The 19772-nt window shown below is 50.2% G+C and overlaps 1 protein-coding gene across 2 annotated transcripts in view; it reads right to left on the bottom strand.

Annotated features, from left to right (window-relative positions):
• The window catches only part of EMID1 (EMI domain containing 1), a 40984-nt gene that overhangs the window by 5159 nt on the left and 16053 nt on the right, over positions 1 to 19772 (bottom strand). Inside the window, exons 4-15 of one of the 2 annotated variants that reach the window (XM_081252192.1) lie at positions 19545 to 19628; positions 18458 to 18519; positions 16878 to 16998; positions 16588 to 16638; positions 16415 to 16504; positions 15656 to 15793; positions 14304 to 14393; positions 14111 to 14163; positions 13551 to 13613; positions 13404 to 13448; positions 5184 to 5228; positions 62 to 146 (exon numbers count right to left, since the gene is read on the bottom strand). In XM_081252192.1, the coding sequence (XP_081108318.1) occupies positions 62 to 146; positions 5184 to 5228; positions 13404 to 13448; positions 13551 to 13613; positions 14111 to 14163; positions 14304 to 14393; positions 15656 to 15793; positions 16415 to 16504; positions 16588 to 16638; positions 16878 to 16998; positions 18458 to 18519; positions 19545 to 19628 (927 nt within the window). The remainder of the gene's footprint in view (positions 1 to 61; positions 147 to 5183; positions 5229 to 13403; positions 13449 to 13550; positions 13614 to 14110; positions 14164 to 14303; positions 14394 to 15655; positions 15794 to 16414; positions 16505 to 16587; positions 16639 to 16877; positions 16999 to 18457; positions 18520 to 19544; positions 19629 to 19772) is intronic. The other variant, XM_081252193.1, reaches the window with a different exon arrangement.

Below are 19772 nucleotides of genomic sequence, written 5' to 3'. Positions count from 1 at the left end.
GCCTGGGGAAGCCTGGCAGGCGGGGGCTGGGCTGTCTGTCCGTCTGTCTGTCTCTACTCACCATAGAGCCCAATCATTGTTTCCAAGATTAAAACCCTCTCAGCTAAAATCTTCAAAGCCTCGCGTAGTTGGTGCAACCCCTCCCCCTGTGGAGGAAAGAGACAGATGCAGCCGTGAAGGGGGCAGGGGAGGGGGCCCTGCAAAGCTTGTTGGAGGCCCATGCCCCACCCTGGACATGCACCTGCAGCTCCACACCACCTGCCACAGCCCAGGGCCCACGGACAGCAGGGACAAGACCAGGAGAGGATGGGAGGGGGAAAAGGCAGGCAGAAGCAACCTCCTCAGTAGGATCCCACCCAGCTGGCTGCTCTTTCCTCCCACCCCCGCAAATCCTGCTGCACTGGGGGCAGGGGGAGGCCAGTCTGCAGGGGCGGCACTGCTGTCCCAGAGCCTGCCACAGAACCTGCCCAGAGGGTGCCGCAGAGCCCCGGCCCCTCCTCCATCTCTGTTGCCTGAAACCAGTTGGTCTCACATCATCTGCATGATTCCTGCCACATCCCTGGGCCACTTGTACTCTGCTTTACTTAACAGTCTTTAAACTGACTCAATTTTGCCTTAAATACTGTATTTGTCTCACCCTAATTAACTCCATTGGTGGGATCAGGCTACTTACCGATATCCTTCCCACTCACGTCCAAATGAACATGAAAGAGTAAAATCAGAAAATGTTTGTGTGGCATCGCTGTTGGGAAGCCACGCTTAAAATGCCGGCAAAGCTTAAGTTCAGGCCCAGCTGCCCCTGCCCCAGCCCTTTTGAGCCCATCCCTCCCTGGGCTCTGACTACTCCAGGTCCATATGCTGCACATCCCGGAGCCCAGCCCTCAGCCCCGCCCTCTCTTCTCAGCTGAGTCTCCAGGCCCGGGGATGCCGCAGCGGCCCTCAGACCCCTCCCCTAGGCCTCCCTCCTCTGGGGTCTCCTGTCTCAAGTGGTGCCGGTGCTGGCCAGGGACCACCAGCTGGCCCTCACCTTCACTTCTTCCCAGTGTCTGTCTGTCTGTCCTTTCCTCCACCAGCATAGGGTCCACGGTCTTGCCAAAACTCCACACTCCCTCACTCCTTCCTCTTTCCGAGTCCAGACTAAAGCTATTTCCGGAATGTAGATATCTTAATTCTGACAGAGCACCGGGACAGCAATAGAACTATTCCAGCCCTGACACATCTGGGAGTCTCTCAGAGTGCTTCACTTAGTACAGATTAAATGAAGGGATGAGGTATAATATGCATCTTGGTACAATTACTACCTTCAAGAAAGCTGTTCCCACAAAAACATCTAACAATCAAGAGTCCTCCCAACGTGTCTGTTCTGAGCGAGCCCACTGTGGCCATGCTGAGACTGTCCCTTATGATCTGGCTGTCCTGTCCACATCACATGGATGGGGCCACTGACTGGCCATTGGGCCTGGGGGTCACCAGGTCACACTAAAGTAATCTCTCTTCAAGTATTACACCCATCTAAACATGGATGACCTTCAAAAATTACATTAAGCCACTGCCAGTATCGACAATGGGACAAGCTGATGTCATGAGCCTTCTGATGAGATGCAATAAGAGGGCACCACATCCCCAGTTAGTGCACCTGCCAAGGGTATTTAACCTGCATCTCATCACGAGGGAACAGTCAGACAAATCTAGATAGTGGGGCAGTCACAAAATGACAGTCAAGAGAAAGAAGAAAAGGGCAGGGGGCCTATTTTAGATTAAAAGAACCTAGAGACATGACAACCAAATGCAACACATGAATCTTGATTGATCTTGTTTTTTTTTTTTTAAACCAGCCACAAAAGGCATTTTGGGGACAACGGGTAAAATTTATATATAAGCTGTATATTAAGTGGCATCATTTCACTGAATTAATGTCAGCTTTCTCAGGTGTGACAGTGTTACTGTGGCTCTTTGGGAGAATGTCCATATTCTTTCAAGACAAATGCTGATGTCCTAGGGGAGACGTGGATGAGGTCTGCAACTTACTTTCAAATGGATTAGAAAAAAAAGATCTATAGATATATAAAGAGCGAAAGAACAAAGGCAGCAAAACACTAATAATTGGTCAGTCTAGAAGAAGGGTACAAGGATAGTCATTGTACCAAATTTTCTATATATTTGAAAATTTTCAAAGTAAAAATATGGGGGAAAATGCCAAAAAAATATTCTGGGTGGGTGGCCTGCTGTTTGCACTGATGACGTCCCAGTGCCCTCCAATCCTGGCCTGAGTGTCCAGCGTCTGTTGGACACCCCCACTCGGCTGTCATGTAGACATTCCCCGTTCTCCATGGAGAAAACTCAGCAGGCCAGCTTCTCCTGGCTCTCTTCTCTCTTTTACTATTGTAAACGTCTCCCTTAACTTCTCGCTCCCCCCTCCGTAGCCAGACAAGCACCCAAGTGTCTCTCAGCTCCATTGACATCTGTCCCTCTTCACTGTCCCCCTTCCAGTTCTGGCCCCCACAGCCTCTTGCCAGGGTGACCAGGACAGCCTCCTGTCTAGTCTCTCTTTCTGCTCCCTTCTCCCATCCTTTCTCCACATGGCAATCAGAGGGGTCTTTTGCAAACAAAAATCTGGCCATGTCACTTCCCTACTTATAAATATTTCAATGACTCCCCACTGCCCATAGAACAAAGTTCAAATTCCTCAGCATGGCCTCTTAAGTCCTAAAAGCCTCTATGACCTCTGTCTCATTCCTTGCCTGTCACACTCTGTCACTCCAAGTATTTGCAGCTCCTCAAACACCCTGGGCCCACTCTTGCCCCAGGGCCTTTGCATGTGATGTTTCCTCTCCTCTGCATGAACACCCTTTGCCAGGCTTTGGCCTGGGTCTTCTTATCCAAGAAGATGCTAAATCCACCCCTCTACAATCATAGCTGAGCTCCCCCTGTCCTGTCACTGCTGGTTACTGGTCTGTTTCCCCCCACCCCACTGTGACCACCCTGAGGATGGGGACTGTGTCCAAATCACATCTATGTCCACAGTGCCCAGCCTGGGGCCTGGCACCCACCAAGGAGGCGCTTGGGGAAAGTTAGCTGGCTCCCCCAGTCCTGGGAGCTGAAAAGCCTGGGCTTCAGTTCAAGCTCTGCCAACAATTCACTCTGTGGAGTTGGGCCTCAGTTTTTCCTGTCTGAATAAGGGGTATGAGCTTTGGTCTAGATGGGCCAGCTGAGCCCCGTCACTCCCAGGCAGTGCCTGCAGTGCATCCTCATGACCACTGGGTGTCAATGCTGAGCCACAGCCAGGTCAGTGGCTCCAAAAGCTTCACTAAGTGGGGGTTGGTAGGTGGAGTGTGTATAGGAGCCCTCAGGCCTCTTCCCCACACAGACCTCATCCCCACCTGCCCCCAACAGAGCTGGTCCCCCAGCCCCCAAAGCCTCATGCAACCCCCAGCCCAGTGGGTCCCCTCCCAGGCAGGCGGCAAGCAGGGGCAGAAGTGCAGGTGGGTGAGGGAAAAGCAGGTGGATGGGCAGGGGCCCTGCTACCTCTTGGGGGGGCCCCTCCCACAGGTGGTCCTGAGTTTGAAGTCTGTTCTGGGAGAGTTCAGGCATCTGTTCTCCTGTTGGGACCCCCATATAGGGATGGGGCTGCCCAGCCTAATTCAGCCGTCATCCCATCTCTCCCACCTCCTCTGGGCAGGGTGAAAAATGGCCCCCAGTGAAGGGGCCCCCAGTGAAGGGGCCTACAGGTGGCAGAGGGCTGGGATCACATGGGTCTAGCTGACCCCCAGCCCAGCTCATGCCCAAGCAGGCAGTATGCTTAAGAGGCTCTGGAGCCACTAGGGGGTAGAGGGTGGGTAAGGGAGTGGGGTGGCAGTGAGGGGCTGGGAGAGGCTTGCCAGAGAGGTAGCAGGACCCCAGAAGTCATGGAAAGACATGGGGGAGGGCTCGTGCAGGGTGGGGGGCTCCCACGGCTGTATCCATCACTGACCCCACAATCAGGAGCAGAGAGGGCAGGGCAGGCGCTGGGTGCTTCCCATGTCTTCATTAACTAATGCCTGCCAGGAAGTAGGGTGTCCCAGCCAGACTGCACCAGGGAGAGGGGTGGAGGAGGGAGGGAGGCACAATACCAGCCTCCAAAAGAACTCCCCAGTTGCCTCTCCTGTCTGCCCCCACCCCATCCAGTTTTCCAAATGTCTCCTATGTCAGTGATAGTTTCCAGGTCCCTGCACCGTGGGGCTTTTAGTCCTCCCCCCATGTCTCCTGGGTGGGTGATTTCTAGGCCCTGAAATTCATTCACTGCAAGTCTCTCTCGTGATTGTGAAGGTTCTAGGATCCCACATGTGGTTTCTAAGTCCCCTTTCCCATTTATTCTATGTCTGCTGTGTATGTGACAGTTTCTAGGCCTCCCTTCCCAGTCTTCATGGGCTTCCTTTGTGTACAGTGGTTTCTAGATCCCCCATCTCATTTTCCATGGTTTTCTGGTGCGTATGGCAGTTTCTAGGCCTCTCCTCCCACTCCTCATGGGTCTCCTGTGTATGTGATGGTGTCTGGGACCTCATGTTAATTATAGGTCTTTTGGGTACAATGGATCTAGGTCCCCTGACCTCATTTACCATGTACAATGTGTCCATGGTGGTTTCCAGGTCTCCCTTCCTGTGATTCACGGATTCCTATGTGTATGGTGGTGTTTAGTGCCCTGTCCCTTTTACCAAAGCGCTCCTGTGTACCTCAGCGTTTCTACACCTCCTTTCCTCTGCTCCATGGCTCTCCTAAGGCCTCCTGTCCCATTCTTCTGTGTGGATATTGTTTTCATGCTTCCCTTTCTTTTGCAGACAGGGGAGCAGAAGCCAAAGCCCTTGCAGGGAGGGGGCTATGGAGGCAGGGGATGCAGTCTGGACTGGGTCAGCCCAAACTGCCCATGAGGAACTGGCAGGGTCACCCTGGCCTGGAAAGGCCGCAGAAGGAAGGCAGAGATAGGGATAAAGACAGAGACAAAGAATGTAGGGTCTGCTGATAAGGCTGGCCCTGCCCACTGGGGAGGGATAGGGTAGGGGAGGACGCTGGGGCTGAGAACTGGCAAGGCTCCCCACTTGGAGATCAGGTTGCAAAGGGGATCTGGATGGGGTGCCCCCACTCCCAAATAATCTCCTGAGTGTCCAGGGCGGGGGGCAGCGGGAGGTCAGTGCTGCGCTAGAGCTTACCCAGTGGCTCTTCTCACCAGGGTCTCCTTTGGGGCCAGGTTCTCCCTGCAAGGAGAGAGAGGTAGGAACAGTGAGAGAGGCAAGGAGAGAGAGAGGAAGAGAGGCTGAGCAAGGATGAGACAGAGAGTAGCTCATTTGGGTGAGATAAAAATGCAAAAAAACAACTGTTTGAAGGCAATGGAAAGTGATAAAGAGCAGCCAGTAACTGAAGGATATCTGACCTTAGAAAGAAGGGAACCGCACTGGGTAACATCAGTATATTTATGGCTTTTCCTCTGAGGGCTCATCCCAACCCCCTCTGCCTGGCAAACAGCTCAAGCAGGAAGCTTCAGTCTTATTGGCCTGAGGAATCAGAGGTAGGGGTCAAGACTGCCAAAGAAGGAGGAAATTGTGGGGAAATGCTGGAAAGCAGGGAGCCACAGTAGGGGAGCAAAATCTGTATAAATACTCCACTCTAATCCTTGGATGGTCCGTGAAATGCCCATCCCATCCTAAAGTCACAAAGCTGAGTTGGAGCCACAACGTAGAGCAAAACTCAACACTCTTCAGAGGAAGACTGTCTTCACTATATTGTCTATATTGTCCAGGATGCAATACAAAATTATTAGACATGTGAAGAAATGGAAAAATGTGACCCATATGCAAGAGAAAAATCAGTCACTAGAAACAGATCCATAGCCAACCCAGGTACTGGAATTACCAGACATGGAGATTAAAATATCTGTGACAACTATGTTAAAGGATATAGTGGAGGGACTTCCCTGGTGGTCCAGTGGTAAAGAATCCACCTTCCAATGCAGGGGATGTGGGGCAACTAAGCCTGCATGCCACAACTACTGAGCTCGCGCGCCTCAACTAGAGAGCCTGCGTGCCGCAAACTACAGAGCCCGTGAGCCCCGGAGGCGGCATGCCACAACTAGAGAAGAGAAAACCCGCACGGCACAACTAGAGAAGAGAAAACCCGCACACCACAACTAGAGAGAATCGCGCGCGCCGCAGTGAAAAGCCCGCGTGCCGCAACAAAGGATCCCGCATGCCTCGGTGAAGATCCCGCCTGCCACAACTAAGACCCAACGCAGCCAAAAATAAAAAATTAAAAAAATAAAAGAATCTAGTGGAATTGATACAATGGGTGATGAGATGGGGAATTTCAGGAGGGATGTGAAAATTATGAAAAGAGAATCAAATGGAAATCCTGGAAATAAAAATGATAATACTTGAAATAAAAAATTCATTAGCTGGGATTAATTGAAGATGTGCCATAACAGAAGAAAGAATCAATTAACTTGACGAAAGGTCAATGCAATAATTCTAAGTGAAGCACAGAGAGAAGAAAGATTTTAAAAAAAAATTAACAGAGCCTCAGACTTCCCTGGTGGCGCAGTGGTTAAGAATCCGCCTGACAATGCAGGGGACACGGGTTCGAGCCCTGGTCCAGGAAGATCCCACATGCTGTGGAGCAACTAAGCCCGTGTGCCACAACTACTGAGCCCGCGCTCTAGAGCCTACGAGCCACAACTACTCAGCCTGCGTGCCGCAACTACTGAAGCCCACGCACCTAGAGCCTGTCCTCCGCAACAAGAGAAGCCACGGCAATGAGAAGCCCACGCACTGCAACAAATAGTAGCTCCTGCTCACCGCATCTAGAGAAAAGCCTGCGCAGAGCAACAAAGACCCAAATGCAGCCATAAATAAAATAAATTAATTTTTTAACAAAAGTGGGAGTAGCTATGTTAATTTCAGACAGAGCACACTTCAGAGCAAGGAAGGTTATCACGGATATAGAGGGGTCAGCACTCCATGAAGGCATAACAATCCTTAATGTGTATGCACTTTACAACAGAGCATCAAAATATGTGAGGCCAAAACCGATAGAACTGCAAAGAGAAATAGATGAATCCGCCAATGCCATTAATCAACCAGATAAAATTGACATCTATAGACCACTTCATCCAACAACAGCAGATTACACATTCTTCTCAAGCTCACATGGAACATTCACCAAGATAGACCACATTCTGGCCCATAAAATATAACTCAACAAATTAAAAAGAATAAAAATCATACAATGTATGCTCTTAGACCACAATGGAATTAAACTAGAAATTCCTAACAAAATGATAACTGGAGGGAACTCCCCGGCGGTCCAGTGGTTAGGACTCCAAGCTTCCATTGCAGGGGGCATGGGTTCGATCCCGGGTTGGGGAATTAAGATCCCACAAGCTGCGAGGCACAGCCCCCCTCACAAAAAAAGATAACTGGAAACTCCCCCAATACTTGGAGATTAAACAAAAGGCTTCTAAATAACAGGTGGGCCAAAGAACAAATCTCAAGAGAAATTTTAAAATACTTTGAACTACATGAAAATAAAAATGCAACTTAGCAAAATTTGTGGGAGATAGTGAAAGCAGTGCTTAGAGGGAAACTTAGTATAAATCTACACTAGTCAAGACAGTGTGGTATTGGCTAAAGAATAGTCAAATAGATTAATGGAACAGAATAGAGAGCCCAGAAATAGACCCACATAAATATAGTTGACTGATCTTTGACAAAGGAGCAAAGGCAATACAATGGAGCAAAGGTAGTCTTTTCCACAAATGATGCTGGAACAACTGGACATCTAAATGCAAAAACATGAATCTAGACACAGACCTCATACTCTTCACAAAAATTAACTCAAAATATATCACAGACCTAAATGTAAAATGCAAAACTATAAAATTCCTAGAAGATAACATAGGAGAAAACCTTGATGACCTTGGGTTTGATGATGACTTTTTATTCTATTTTTATTTTTTTATTATTATTTTTTAAAGTCTTTATTGAATTTGTTACAATATTGCTTCTGTTTTATGGTTTTTTTTGTTTTTTGGCCATGAGGTATGTGGGATCTTAGCTCCCCGACCAGGGATTGAACCTGCACCTCCTTCATTGGAAGGCGAAGTCTTAACCACTGGACTGCCAGGGAAGTCCCTGATGATGGCTTTTTATATACAACGCCAGAAGCACAATCCATGAAAGAAATCATTGGTAAGCTGGACTTCATTAAAGTTACAAACTTCTGCTCTGCAAAAGTGAATGTCAAGAGAATTAGAAGACAAGTTATAGACTCGGAGAAAATATCTGCAAAAGATCCATCTGATAAAGGTGTACAAAGGTGTATTCTGTATATGCAAAATATACAAAGAACTCTTAAACTTCAACAAGAAGAAAACAAACAACCCAATTTTAAAAGCTTTTGCACAGGAAAGGAAACCATCAACAAAATGAAAAGGCGACCTATGAAATCGTAGAAGATATTTGCAAGCCACATGTCCAATAAGGAGTTAATATCCAAAATATATAAGGAACTTATACAACTCAATAGCAAAACCCCCAAATAAGCCAATTAAAAAATGGGTTAAGGACGTGAATAGACATTTTTGCAAAGAAGACATACAAATGGCCAATAGGTATGTGAAAAGATGCTCAACATCACTAGTCATCAGGGACTATGCAAATCAAAACCACAACTTGAGCTATCACTTCACACCTGTTAGGATGTCTGTTATCAAAACGATGAGAGAGGGCTTCCCTGGTGGCGCAGTGGTTGAGAGTCCGCCTGCCGATGCAGGGGACACGGGTTCGTGCCCCGGTCCAGGAAGATCCCACATGCCGCGGAGCGGCTGGGCCCGTGAGCCATGGCCGCTGAGCCTGCGCATCTGGAGCCTATGCTCTGCAACAGGAGAGGCCACAGCAGTGAGAGGCCCGCGTACCGCAAAAAAAAAAAAAAAAAAAAAAAAAAAAAAGATGAGAGATAACAAATGCTGGTGAGAATGTGGACAAAGGGGAACACTTGTATACTGCTGGTGGAGATGTAAACTGGTACAGCCATTATGGAAAACAGTATGGAGATTCCTCAAGAAATTAAACATAGAACTACTGTATGATCCAGCAATCTCACTTCTGGTTATCTATCCAAAGGAAAGGAAATCACTGTCTTGAAGAGGTATGTTCATTGCAGCATTATTCATGATAGCCAAGATATGGAAAGAACCTGTGTCCATTGAGAGATGAACAGATAAATACTATGTGGGTTATACACACACACACACACACACACACACACACACACACACACACACACACACAGAGGAATATTATTCAGCCTTAAAAAAGAAGGAAATCCTGCCATTTGTGACCACATGGATGAATCTGGAGGGCATTATGCTAAGTGAAATAAGCCAGACAGAGAAAGACAACTACTGTGTGGTATCACTTATATGTGGAATGCGAAAAAAAAAAGAAAAGAAAAGTTGAACTCAGAGAGAAACAGTAGAATGGTGGTTGCCAGGGACTGGGTTGTGGGGAGGGAAGGAATGAGAAAGGTTATCATCGTGCAGGTAAAAGGGTACAAACTTTCAGTTATAAGATGACTAAGTTCTTTTTTTTTTCTTTTGGCTTCATCGTGCAGCTTGAGGGATCTTAGTTCCCTGACCAGCAACTGAACCCATGGCAGTGAAAGCGCCAAGTCCTATACACTAGACTGCCAGGGAACTCCCAGATGACTAAGTTCTAATCTAAGGATCTAAGATATAGTATGGTGACCATAGTCTCTTATAAAAACTTACAAAAAAGTTTATAAAACTAAACATACTCTTACCATATGATCCAGCAATTGCACTCATTGGTATTTAACCAAATTAATTGAAAAGTTATGTCCACACAAAGACCTACACTTGGATGTTTATAGCAGCTTTGTTCACTATTGCCAAAACTTGGAAGCAACCAAGATGTCCTTCAGTAGGTGAATGGATAAATGAACTGCGGTACATACAATGGAATATTATTCAAAAAAAATTAAAAAGGGCTATCAAGCCATGAAGAGACACGCTGGAACCTTAAATGTGTATTACTAAGTGAAAAAAGCCAATCTGAAAAGGCTACATACTGTATTATTCCAGCTATATGACATTCTGGAAAAAGCAAAAATGTGCAGACAGTTAAAAGATCAGGGGTTAGAAGGGAGAGAGGGATGAATAAGCAGAGCACAGAGGATTTTTAGGGCAGTGAAATATTCTATATGATACTACAACGGTGTATACATGTCATTATACATCTATTAATACCCATAGAATGTACAACACCAAGAATGAATCCTAATGTAAACTATGGACTTTGGGGGATAATGACATGACAATGTGGGTTCATCAACTGCATCAAATGCACCACTGAGATGTGAGATGTCAATGGTGGGGTAGGCTATCCACGTGTGGGGACAGGGAGTATATAAGAATTCTCTGTACTTTCTACTCAATTTTGCTGTGAACTCAAAAAATGCTGTAAAAAAGAATTTTATTCATTAAACAAAACAACCAACGAAAAACACAACCCAGCAACCTTACAGATCCGGGAATCTCAGCCAACCCAAAGCAGGATAAACAAAAAGAAAATCACAGCCATCCACATCATGATCAATCTGACGAAAACCAAGGGTAAAGAGAAAGTCTTAAATGCCAAAGGAAAAAAAGGCATATTATGTACAGGGGAAAAACAATAAGAATGATAGCCAGTTTCTCATGAGAAATTGTAATTGTCTACGTAAGCCAGAGGACCACGGAACAACATCTTTAAAGTAATAAAGGGGGATAAAACTGCCAACCTATCATTTTATATCCAGTGAAAATATCTTTCAAAAATTAAGGTTAGGGCTTCCCTGGTGGCACAGTGGTTGAGAGTCTGCCTGCCGATGCAGGGGACATGGGTTCGTGCTCCGGTCCGGGAAGATCCCACATGCCGCGGAGCGGCTGGGCCCGTGAGCCATGGCCGCTGAGCCTGCACGTCCAGAGCCTGTGCTCCGCAACGCGAGAGGCCACAACAGTGGGAGGCCCGTGTACCGCAAAAAAAAAAAAAAAAAAAAAATTAAGGTTAAATACAGTTTTAGATAACAAAAGCAGTGAGGATTTGTTGCCAGCAGACCCACACTATAAAAAAGGCTAAAGGATGTTCTTTAGGCTCAAGAGAGATGATACTATATGAAAATCTGGATCTACAGGAAGGTATAAAGAGTACAGAAATGATAAATACATCATGAGATGGAAAAGACTATTTTTCTTTGTTTTTTAAACTTCTTTAAAAGTCAACTGTTTAGAGCAATAACAATGTATTGAGGATTTATAACAAATACAGAAGTAAAATATATGATGGCAATAGCACAAGGACAGAAGGGAGTGGATTATACAGTTGTAACGTTCTTATGTATACATGAAGAGGTATAATATGAATTCAAGTAAAAGGATGCATATTGTTATCCTTAGAGCAACCATGAAAAAAATAACACAAAGAGGTATAGTGAAAAAGTCATTAGTAGAGACAAGACAGAACAATTCTCAATCCAAAAGAAGGCAGGGGATCTAAAAAAAAAGGTACAAATGAACTTAATTTACAAAGCAGAAATAGAGTCACAGATGTAGAAAACAAACTTGTGGTTAACAGGGAGGAAAGGGGGGAGGAGGGATAAATTGGGAGATTGGGATTGACATATACACACTACTGTATATAAAACAGATAACTAATAAGGACCTACTATATAGCACAGGGAACTCTACTCAATACTCCGTAATGACCTATATGGGAAAAGAATCTTAAAAAGAGCAGGTGTTTGTATATGTATAACTGATTCACTTTGCTGTACACCTGAAACACAACATTGTAAATCAACTATACTCCAATAAAATTTTTTTTTAAATCTAAAATTAAAAAAAAGAAGGCAGGAAAAGAAGGGGAAAAAAAGAAATAAAGGAGAGATTGGGGTAAACAGAACACAAATAGCCAGATAGTTGACTTAAACAGAACCATATCAATAATAATATACATCACTAGGGCTTCCCTGGTGGTGCAGTGGTTGAGAGTCTGCCTGCCGATGCAGGGGACACGGGTTCATGCCCCGGTCTGGGAAGATCCCACATGCCGCGGAGCGGCTGGGCCGGTGAGCCATGGCCACTGAGCCTGCGCGTCTGGAGCCTGTGCTCCGCAACGGGAGAGGCCACAACACTGAGAGGCCCGCGTACAGCAAATAAAAGAAAAAAAATATATATATATATATCACTAAATGTAAATGGAGGGACTTCCCTGGTGGCACAGTGGTTAAGACTCCATGCTCCCAATGCAGGGGGCCCGAGTTCGATCCTTGCTCAGGGAACTAGATCCCACATGCATGCTGCAACTAAGGGTTCACATGCTACAACTAAGGAGACCACGAACTGCAACTAAGGAGCCTGAGAGCTGCAACTAAGGAGCCTGCCTACTGCAACTAAGACCCAGCGCAACCAAATAAATAAATAAATGTAAATGGGGAATTCCCTGGTGGTCCAGTGGTTAGGACTCTGTGCTTTCACTGCCGAGGGCGCGGGTTCAATCACTTGTTGGGGAGCTAAGATCCTGCAAGGTGGGCAGTGTGGCCAAAAAAAAAAAAAAAAAGTAAATGAACTCAATAGTTAGGCTGTTTAAAAAAAAAAGCAAGACTCAAGTATGTCTTTTTTCTTTTTTTGGCCGCACCACACAGAATGCAGGATCCCAGTTCCCTGACCAGGGCTCGAGCCCATGTCCCCTGCGTTGGCAGGCGGATTCTTAACCACTGCACCACCAGGGAAGCCCAAGACACACTTTTAATAGAAAGACAAACAAGTTGAAAGTAAAAGGATTGGAAAAGATATATCATGCAAACACCAAGCATAAGAAAGCTGGTGTGGCTATTTTAATATCAAACAAAATAGAATTCAAGACAAGAAGTATTACCAGAGAGAAAGATATTCATTTCATAAAGATAAAAGGACCAAGAAGACATTAAAATCTTGAATGTGTATGCACCTAATAACAAAGCTTCAAAATACATGAAGCAAAAACTGACCAAACTAGAGTGAGAAATAGACAAATCTACAGTCATAGCTGGAGAGAAGGAGAAAGAGAGAAATACAAAGAGTCAGAGAGATGGAGACACAGAGTGAAGATAGAGAAAGAGAAACAGGTACAGAGACACAGAGCCAGAGAGAGGGAGATGGAGGCAGCCTGATCCTAAGAGGCTGATGGGACCCTGAGACAGGGGGTGAGAAAGGAGATGGAGCTTGCTCTGGACCAGACAGGGAGGGACAGGGGCTCTGGCCATAGGAGATGGAGCCATAGCAGGGGTCTGGGCCTGTGGGATCCTGGAGGGGGTGCTGCAGGGTGGGCAGCATCACTTACCTGCTGCCCCATGGAGCCCTGGGGGCCGGGCTCCCCACGCAGTCCCTGTAGGAGGGAGGAGAAGAATAGAGTATGCTGTCAGAGGGTCTGACCCAGGGTGCCCAGGACTCCCCAGAATCCTCCACCCAGGGCCACCTCAATACTCACTCTCTCGCCCTTCTCTCCTGGGTGGCCGGAGATTCCTTTGGGTCCAGTGGGGCCTGGGGGTCCCTGAGCAACAAGAAAGGGCCTCAGCCTTGTGCTGGGGCAGGGTAGAGGGGGCAGGGACTTAGGGGGCAGAGGGGTAGGGAAGGGCACCCCAGCTTGCCCTGGGCCTCTGGGCCCTTCACCCCACACCCAACGCCTAGCACACAACAGGAAGTGCATACAGCTCAGTGTTCAGAGCGATGGCCCTGGAGTCAGACAGTCCCTGCATTGATCTGGAAGCTGCCATGTGCTGGCCACAGACCTAGGGCAAGAATCTCCACCTTTCTTGGCCTTAGGTGATAACAATGCTTGCTTCTTGTTACATGGACTGAATAAGAAGATTTATGGAAAGTATTTTGCACATTAAGTGCTCCATAAATGCTTGAATGAATGAATGAATGAAAGGATGGATGAGCGGATGAGTGGGTGGGTGGGTGGATAGGTGAGTGGATGGATGGGTTGGGTGCGGGGGGCGGTGGGTGGACGGACAGAAGAGTGGGAGTACTTGGAGAAATACTCACTATATGTCCAGGACTCCCAGGGATGCCCATGGGACCAGGAGGTCCAGGAGGACCTGGAATAAGACATGATGCCCTCAGGTCCGAAACAGTACAATGCCAGGAAGTCCACCATCAGCTCCCTCCTGATAGCCAGCCCTAGTCTCTCTGCCATCCCTCAACCCTGCCCCTTACCCTAGACCTGGACTCAACTTACCCATGGGTCCTGGGGGGCCTGGGGGCCCAGTCGGTCCCTGGGGCCAGTAGCTGCTGGTCTCAGTGAAGGTGTTGGACAGAAATGGGTCCCCTGGGGGAGGAAAGATGAGTGAGCAGGGCTGGGCTGGGCGGGGCAGAGTGAGGCAGTCAGTTTTTTTTTTTTTGCGGCACACGGGCCTCTCACTGTTGTGGCCTCTCCCGTTGCGGAGCACAGGCTCCGGACGCGCAGGCTCAGTGGCCGTGTCTCACGGGCCTAGCCGCTCCGTGGCATGTGGGATCTTCCCGGACTGGGGCACGAACCCGTGTCCCCTGCATCGGCAAGCGGACTCTCAACCACTGCGCCACCAGGGAAGCCCGGGCAGTCAGTTTTAACCTGTCTCTTCTGCCAAGCCAGCTTTGACTGCCCTGTGGGACAGCCTGTAGCATGGCTGGGGCCACCAGGCACCCACTCCAAGGGTGGGGAGTCAGGAGACTGTTGGCCATGCAGGACCAGGAAGCAGGGAGACACTGCCAGAGTCTAGCTAGTGACATCCAGCAAGTGTCTACCCTGCTGAGCCTGTACTGTCACATACCTAATGGGAATAATAATAAAAGTTACCATTTTTGACCTTACTTTGTGCCAAGCTTCTGTGCATGGTGTCATACAGATAAGGAAACTGAGGCTCCGAGACGGAGAATGTTTTGTTGTTGTTGTTTTTTGGCAATGCCCCGCCACACGTGGGATCCTGGTTCCCTGAGCAGGGATCAAACCCGTGCCGCCTGCACTGGAAGGGCAGAGTGTTAACCACTGAACCGCCAGGGAAGTCCCTTGGAGAGGGAGAATGAATGAATGGTGCCTGGTCACGCACCAAAGGTATGATGCAGATGGGGTTGAACCTGGCACTCCAAGCGCTGACCCCTGGCAGTGCGTGTGCAAGTCAGGCTTCGGAGAAGGTGAAGGATGCGCGTCAGGGCCCAGCTGGGCGGAGGGGGTAGGGCCTCTCTGATCACAGAGGCAGGGCTATGGCCTTGGGAGTTCAGGGCTCACGTCCTGCTGCTAGGCCTTGAGCTTCCCAGTGCTCTGAGGGCTGGATCCCGGCCAGCTCCAAGGCTTGGTGGGAGGGCCTGACGCTGGTGGTTCCCAGCACAGGCTCTGGAGGGCTCGTGGATCTGAAGCCGGCCCCCCTGTGCCCTGGCTGTGTGATCTCCCCTCTCTGGCCCTCAGTTTTCCTCATCAGTGACAACAGCGCCCATTGCAGGATCAGGTGACTTATGGCCCAAGGGCAAGCCTGGTATACAGAAGGTGCCTGGCAGATGGTCATGCCAGCCTCACCCCACCACCACCTGGACCTGCTGTGACCCCAAGGGACTCACCATGCTGGGAGATCCGGGCGTAGGGTGGTCCAAGTGGGGCTGGGGGGCCAGGAGGCCCTGGGGGGCCTGGAGGTCCCCTCTCTCCAGGGTTGCCCACAGCTCCAGCCTGGCCAGGGCTCCCTGGGGGGCCCTGCGGACCTGCAATGGAACCAGGGGGTTTGGTGGGTGTGCAAGAGGCAGGGAGGCCCAGGGTGGCTGCAAGAGGGAGGGATGAGGCAACCAGGGCAGCAGGTACGAGACGGCTCCAGAGGCCACACAGGCCAGACTCCCCCCCTGGCTGTCTGTGAGGGGGATGAACACAGCCCTCCCCTGGGGCTTCAGGACAGTGGACACTTGGTACACAACAGGTGCCTAGCAGACGCTGATTTCCAGAATGTTCTCTCCTCTCTCTTCTAGGCTTTTGCATGAGCTGCTCCCTCTATCAGTCCTCCCTTGGCGCTGCCCGGTGTGCACTTCTGGTCATTCTGAGGCCTCACCTAAGGTGTAGCTCCCACTGGGAAGCCCTCCCCGTCCCCCACTCCATCCAGGCTGGGTCTGGGCTTCCTTCCTTAGGGCTCCCTTAGCTGCAATGTCCCCCATAAGAACCCTGGTCACATGGGGGGGGCACTGCTATTTCTCCCCTGCCTAGGCCCACGCCCACTAGCCTTCATGGTCTGGGAGCTTCCGGAGGGCAGGGTCTGGTAAGGAAGGCCCCAGCCTGGGCTCACCTGAGCGGGGCTGGCCAGGGGAGCTGGAAGGGCCGGTGTTGTGGGCACTCACCTGGCGGGCCTCTCATCCCCATTGGGCCCCGGCTGCCAGGGTCTCCCTTGGGGCCAGAGGGCCCAGGAAGCCCCCGGGCACCAACTCGATCTGGGGGAGAAAGTTCATCAGCTCCGCAGCTCCGGCCTTGCGCTTGGCCTGCCCCCGGCCCTGCCCGCCCCGCTAGCACCTACCATCTCGGGGGAGCAGAGGGGCCCTCATGTTTTCTCTGGTTCCTGGTAGCCCTGGGGTGGAGGGGTAGGCAGGGGTCAGTGGTATCTAGAGTTCCTACCCCTGCTCCACCAGCTGCTGGGCCTCCCAGGACTCCAGTGCTCAGGGGCCCCTGGAGACCATCCCCTCAGGCCCAAGGGAAAACTAGGAAGACTGAGGCCCACAAGGGGGTCAAGCTGGGAGTCAGCAGCAGGGAGGGGGCTGGATCCAACTCATTGCCACACGGGAGCGTGTTCCCCACTGACCCACTCACCTTGGAGGCCTCCATCCCCGGGGCTGCCCTGGGCAGCTGGGGAACCCCAGAGCGGGGCGGGGTCCTCGGGGGCAGCTGGGGTCGGGGGCACTGCCTGCTCGGTGACAGTCAGCACCGCCACCTATGGAGGAAGAGGACAATAGGGATGGGGTGGGTACCAGGGTCTTGCCAGGGTCAGGCCAGCTCAGGGCCCTGGTGTTGGGGGGCAGGAGGCCACGTGGCTGGCGGAGCCCAGCCTGGAGTGGAGACCCGGACTCACAGGGGCCCAGAACTTCATCAGAAGTGACTATGGTTTTCAAAATGCACAATTCATCACATTCATTGTAGAAAAGTCACCACACACCATCACAGTCACCCACTTTGAGTTCTGAGACTGTCCTCGTGTTTGCTGGGCCGTGTGGTTTTTTCCTATGCTTACCTGCATGATAATAAGTATATTTATATACATTTATATACATACATAATATTAAACTTCTCTTGGTCTGTTAAAGCACCACAGGCTACAAGGATTGTTACTAAATCTGAAGGGAAATTTGGGAGGGTCTGGCATGAAACAGAGGTGCCGAGGTGTGTACAAAACCACTTTTGGACCCAGTGGAGGGGAGAGCCTGAAGGGTCAGCGGTGTCCCCTGAGCCACTTACTGAGGATTAAGAGAGGCCAGAACGTCCCCAGACCAGGAAGTGGGGGGCCGTGTAGACCTGCCCAGAGAGAAGCTGACCCGGACCTGAGACCCAGCCCCCAGATCTGAGCTGAGCGGCCCCTCATGCCGGCTTCCCCTGGGAGGGAGCTTGGGGAGCAGGGTGGGGTTCCTGGGGTGCTCACACCTCATAACGGGGGTTTTAACCCATGCTGTTTAGAAGCTTGGTTTTTCCACTTGATAGATCAGGGGCATCTCTTTGTGTTGGAAAATGGAGGCGTTGTTAATGGCTGTCCAGTATTCCACTGAGCCACACTTGCTCATTACACAACCACCCCTTCTGTTGTTTGGTTTTCAAATTTTCCTCTTAATTAACACTTGGATGAACATCTTTGCAACTAATCTTCCTAAGATAAATTCCCGGAGGAGGGAATGGATATGCAGATTAATGTAAATGCATCTATGTGTGTTTAGAAAATCTGGAAGAAAGGATGCTTAAATGTTGGCAATCGCTCTCTCTGGGGGCACAGGTGACAGAGGCCAATGGTTTTCTGGTAGGTTTTTCATGGTGCTGAGTTTTTCATGTTTCTAAATTTAGAATGTCTTACTTTTTAATGGTTAAAAACTTTTTATCTTGAGATAATTTGAGACATGCAATAGATGTTTTTGCTTTCTGAAACTGGGAAGATGGATGGCATTATGGGTGGGTGGGATAAAGGATGAAGGTGATGGGGCAATGAGGGGACCCAGCCACGAGCTCTGGGGGGGTGTCTAGGAGTCTCTGGGTGGGATGGGGATAGGAGAACCTCACGGATCTCCTGGAAGGAGAGCAGGCCAGGCTGCCTGACTGTGCGCAGGCTTCCCGGGGTGGGCGCTGGAAGGGAGGCTGAGAAAGCTGGATGGGAGGGTGATGCCTGTCTGGCCCGGAAGCTGTTCACCCACCTTGGCCTCTAGAACCTTTAGCCTGTCCGTCAGCTCCGACACTTTGCTGCAGTTGAGACAACCTGCAGGGAGGAAGCAGGCTGGGCCAGGGCTCCCAGGTTCCCCTTGGAGCCCCTCTGCCCCTGGGGACAGGATGGAGGGAGGGGACAGATACCTGATGACCCCAACCCATGAGACAGCCCATCACAGGGAAGGAGCTAAAGAGTCGCAGCCTGTCCAAGGTGAGCCATGCCCTGTGGGTGTCCTTTGGCTCCAGAGCCTCCAAGGGGACTGTTTCTCTCAGAGCAGGACCAGGGATCTGACTCCTCATCCAAAACGACTGCATCCCACATGGGCAGGGCTGGCCTCGGCTTGAAGCTTTGGGGACCGACACATTACAGTCCAGACTGGGATGGCCTTAGGTGCCACGCTCTGACCCTTCTTCCAGAGCCACCGTCCAGCTCCCTGGCCTCCTCATTGATACCCCAACGTTATTCCTAACAGTGCCGGGCAGCCGCCGAGCACGATACAAGCTCGCCTCTCCGGTCCTCACCATGATCCTGCGTGTTAGGACAAGTGTCACCCCATTCACACCTGGGAAGGCTGAGCTCAGAGCAAGGGTGGAGTGAGTGTGTAACAGGCAAAAACCCTGGGTCGAGGCCCAGCGCTGCCCCTTCTTGGTTGCGGGGCCCCAGGCAGGGCATGTCCCCTCTCTGACCCTCAGCCTCCTCTTTAAAGTGGCGACAATGATGCCTTCCTGGGGTGAGGTTTACACAAGTTGATTATGGAAAGCTCCTGGCACAGTGCCCCGCATCCTACAGACACTCAGAAAAGTGTCATTTCAATAAAAAAAGGAAAGTGGGGGCTTGGACCTGTGTCTGAAAAGACTCTGGTGGTCCTGGGTCTCAGGTGCCTGGGCCCAGGTCAGACTCCCCTTGGGGGCCCTTCCTCCACCTTCCAGTTTTCTTTCCAGCCTGCGGTGGACAAGCGCAGGGTGCTATCCCTGACCCTCCACTGCTGGGCCCAGCTGGTTTTTGGGACAGTCACCACCAGCCCCTCCAGCCTCCCCTAGCCCAGGGGGACCCCAAGCAGCTGCCCCAGGACCCACCTGACAGGGCTGTGGGCCGAAGTGCCATCCGCCACATGGCGTTGCCCGACCACCCGGGCTCCACGAAGCCAGGGGAGCCTACAACTGAGGGACAGTAAGGGTGAGAGCCCTGCTGGCTGTGACATTTTGTTCTGTCCCCCCCTCCCCCACCTGCTACTGCAGCCACAGAGGGATCCCTACTCCCCTTAGTGCAAAGGGAGACAGGCCCAGAGAGGTGGGGCAGTTTAC

Source organism: Mesoplodon bidens (genome assembly GCF_964165515.1).
Source record: "Mesoplodon bidens genome assembly, chromosome: 13".
Classification (NCBI taxonomy): Eukaryota; Metazoa; Chordata; class Mammalia; order Artiodactyla; family Ziphiidae; genus Mesoplodon; species Mesoplodon bidens.
This window is presented reverse-complemented; position numbering and strand designations above follow the sequence as displayed.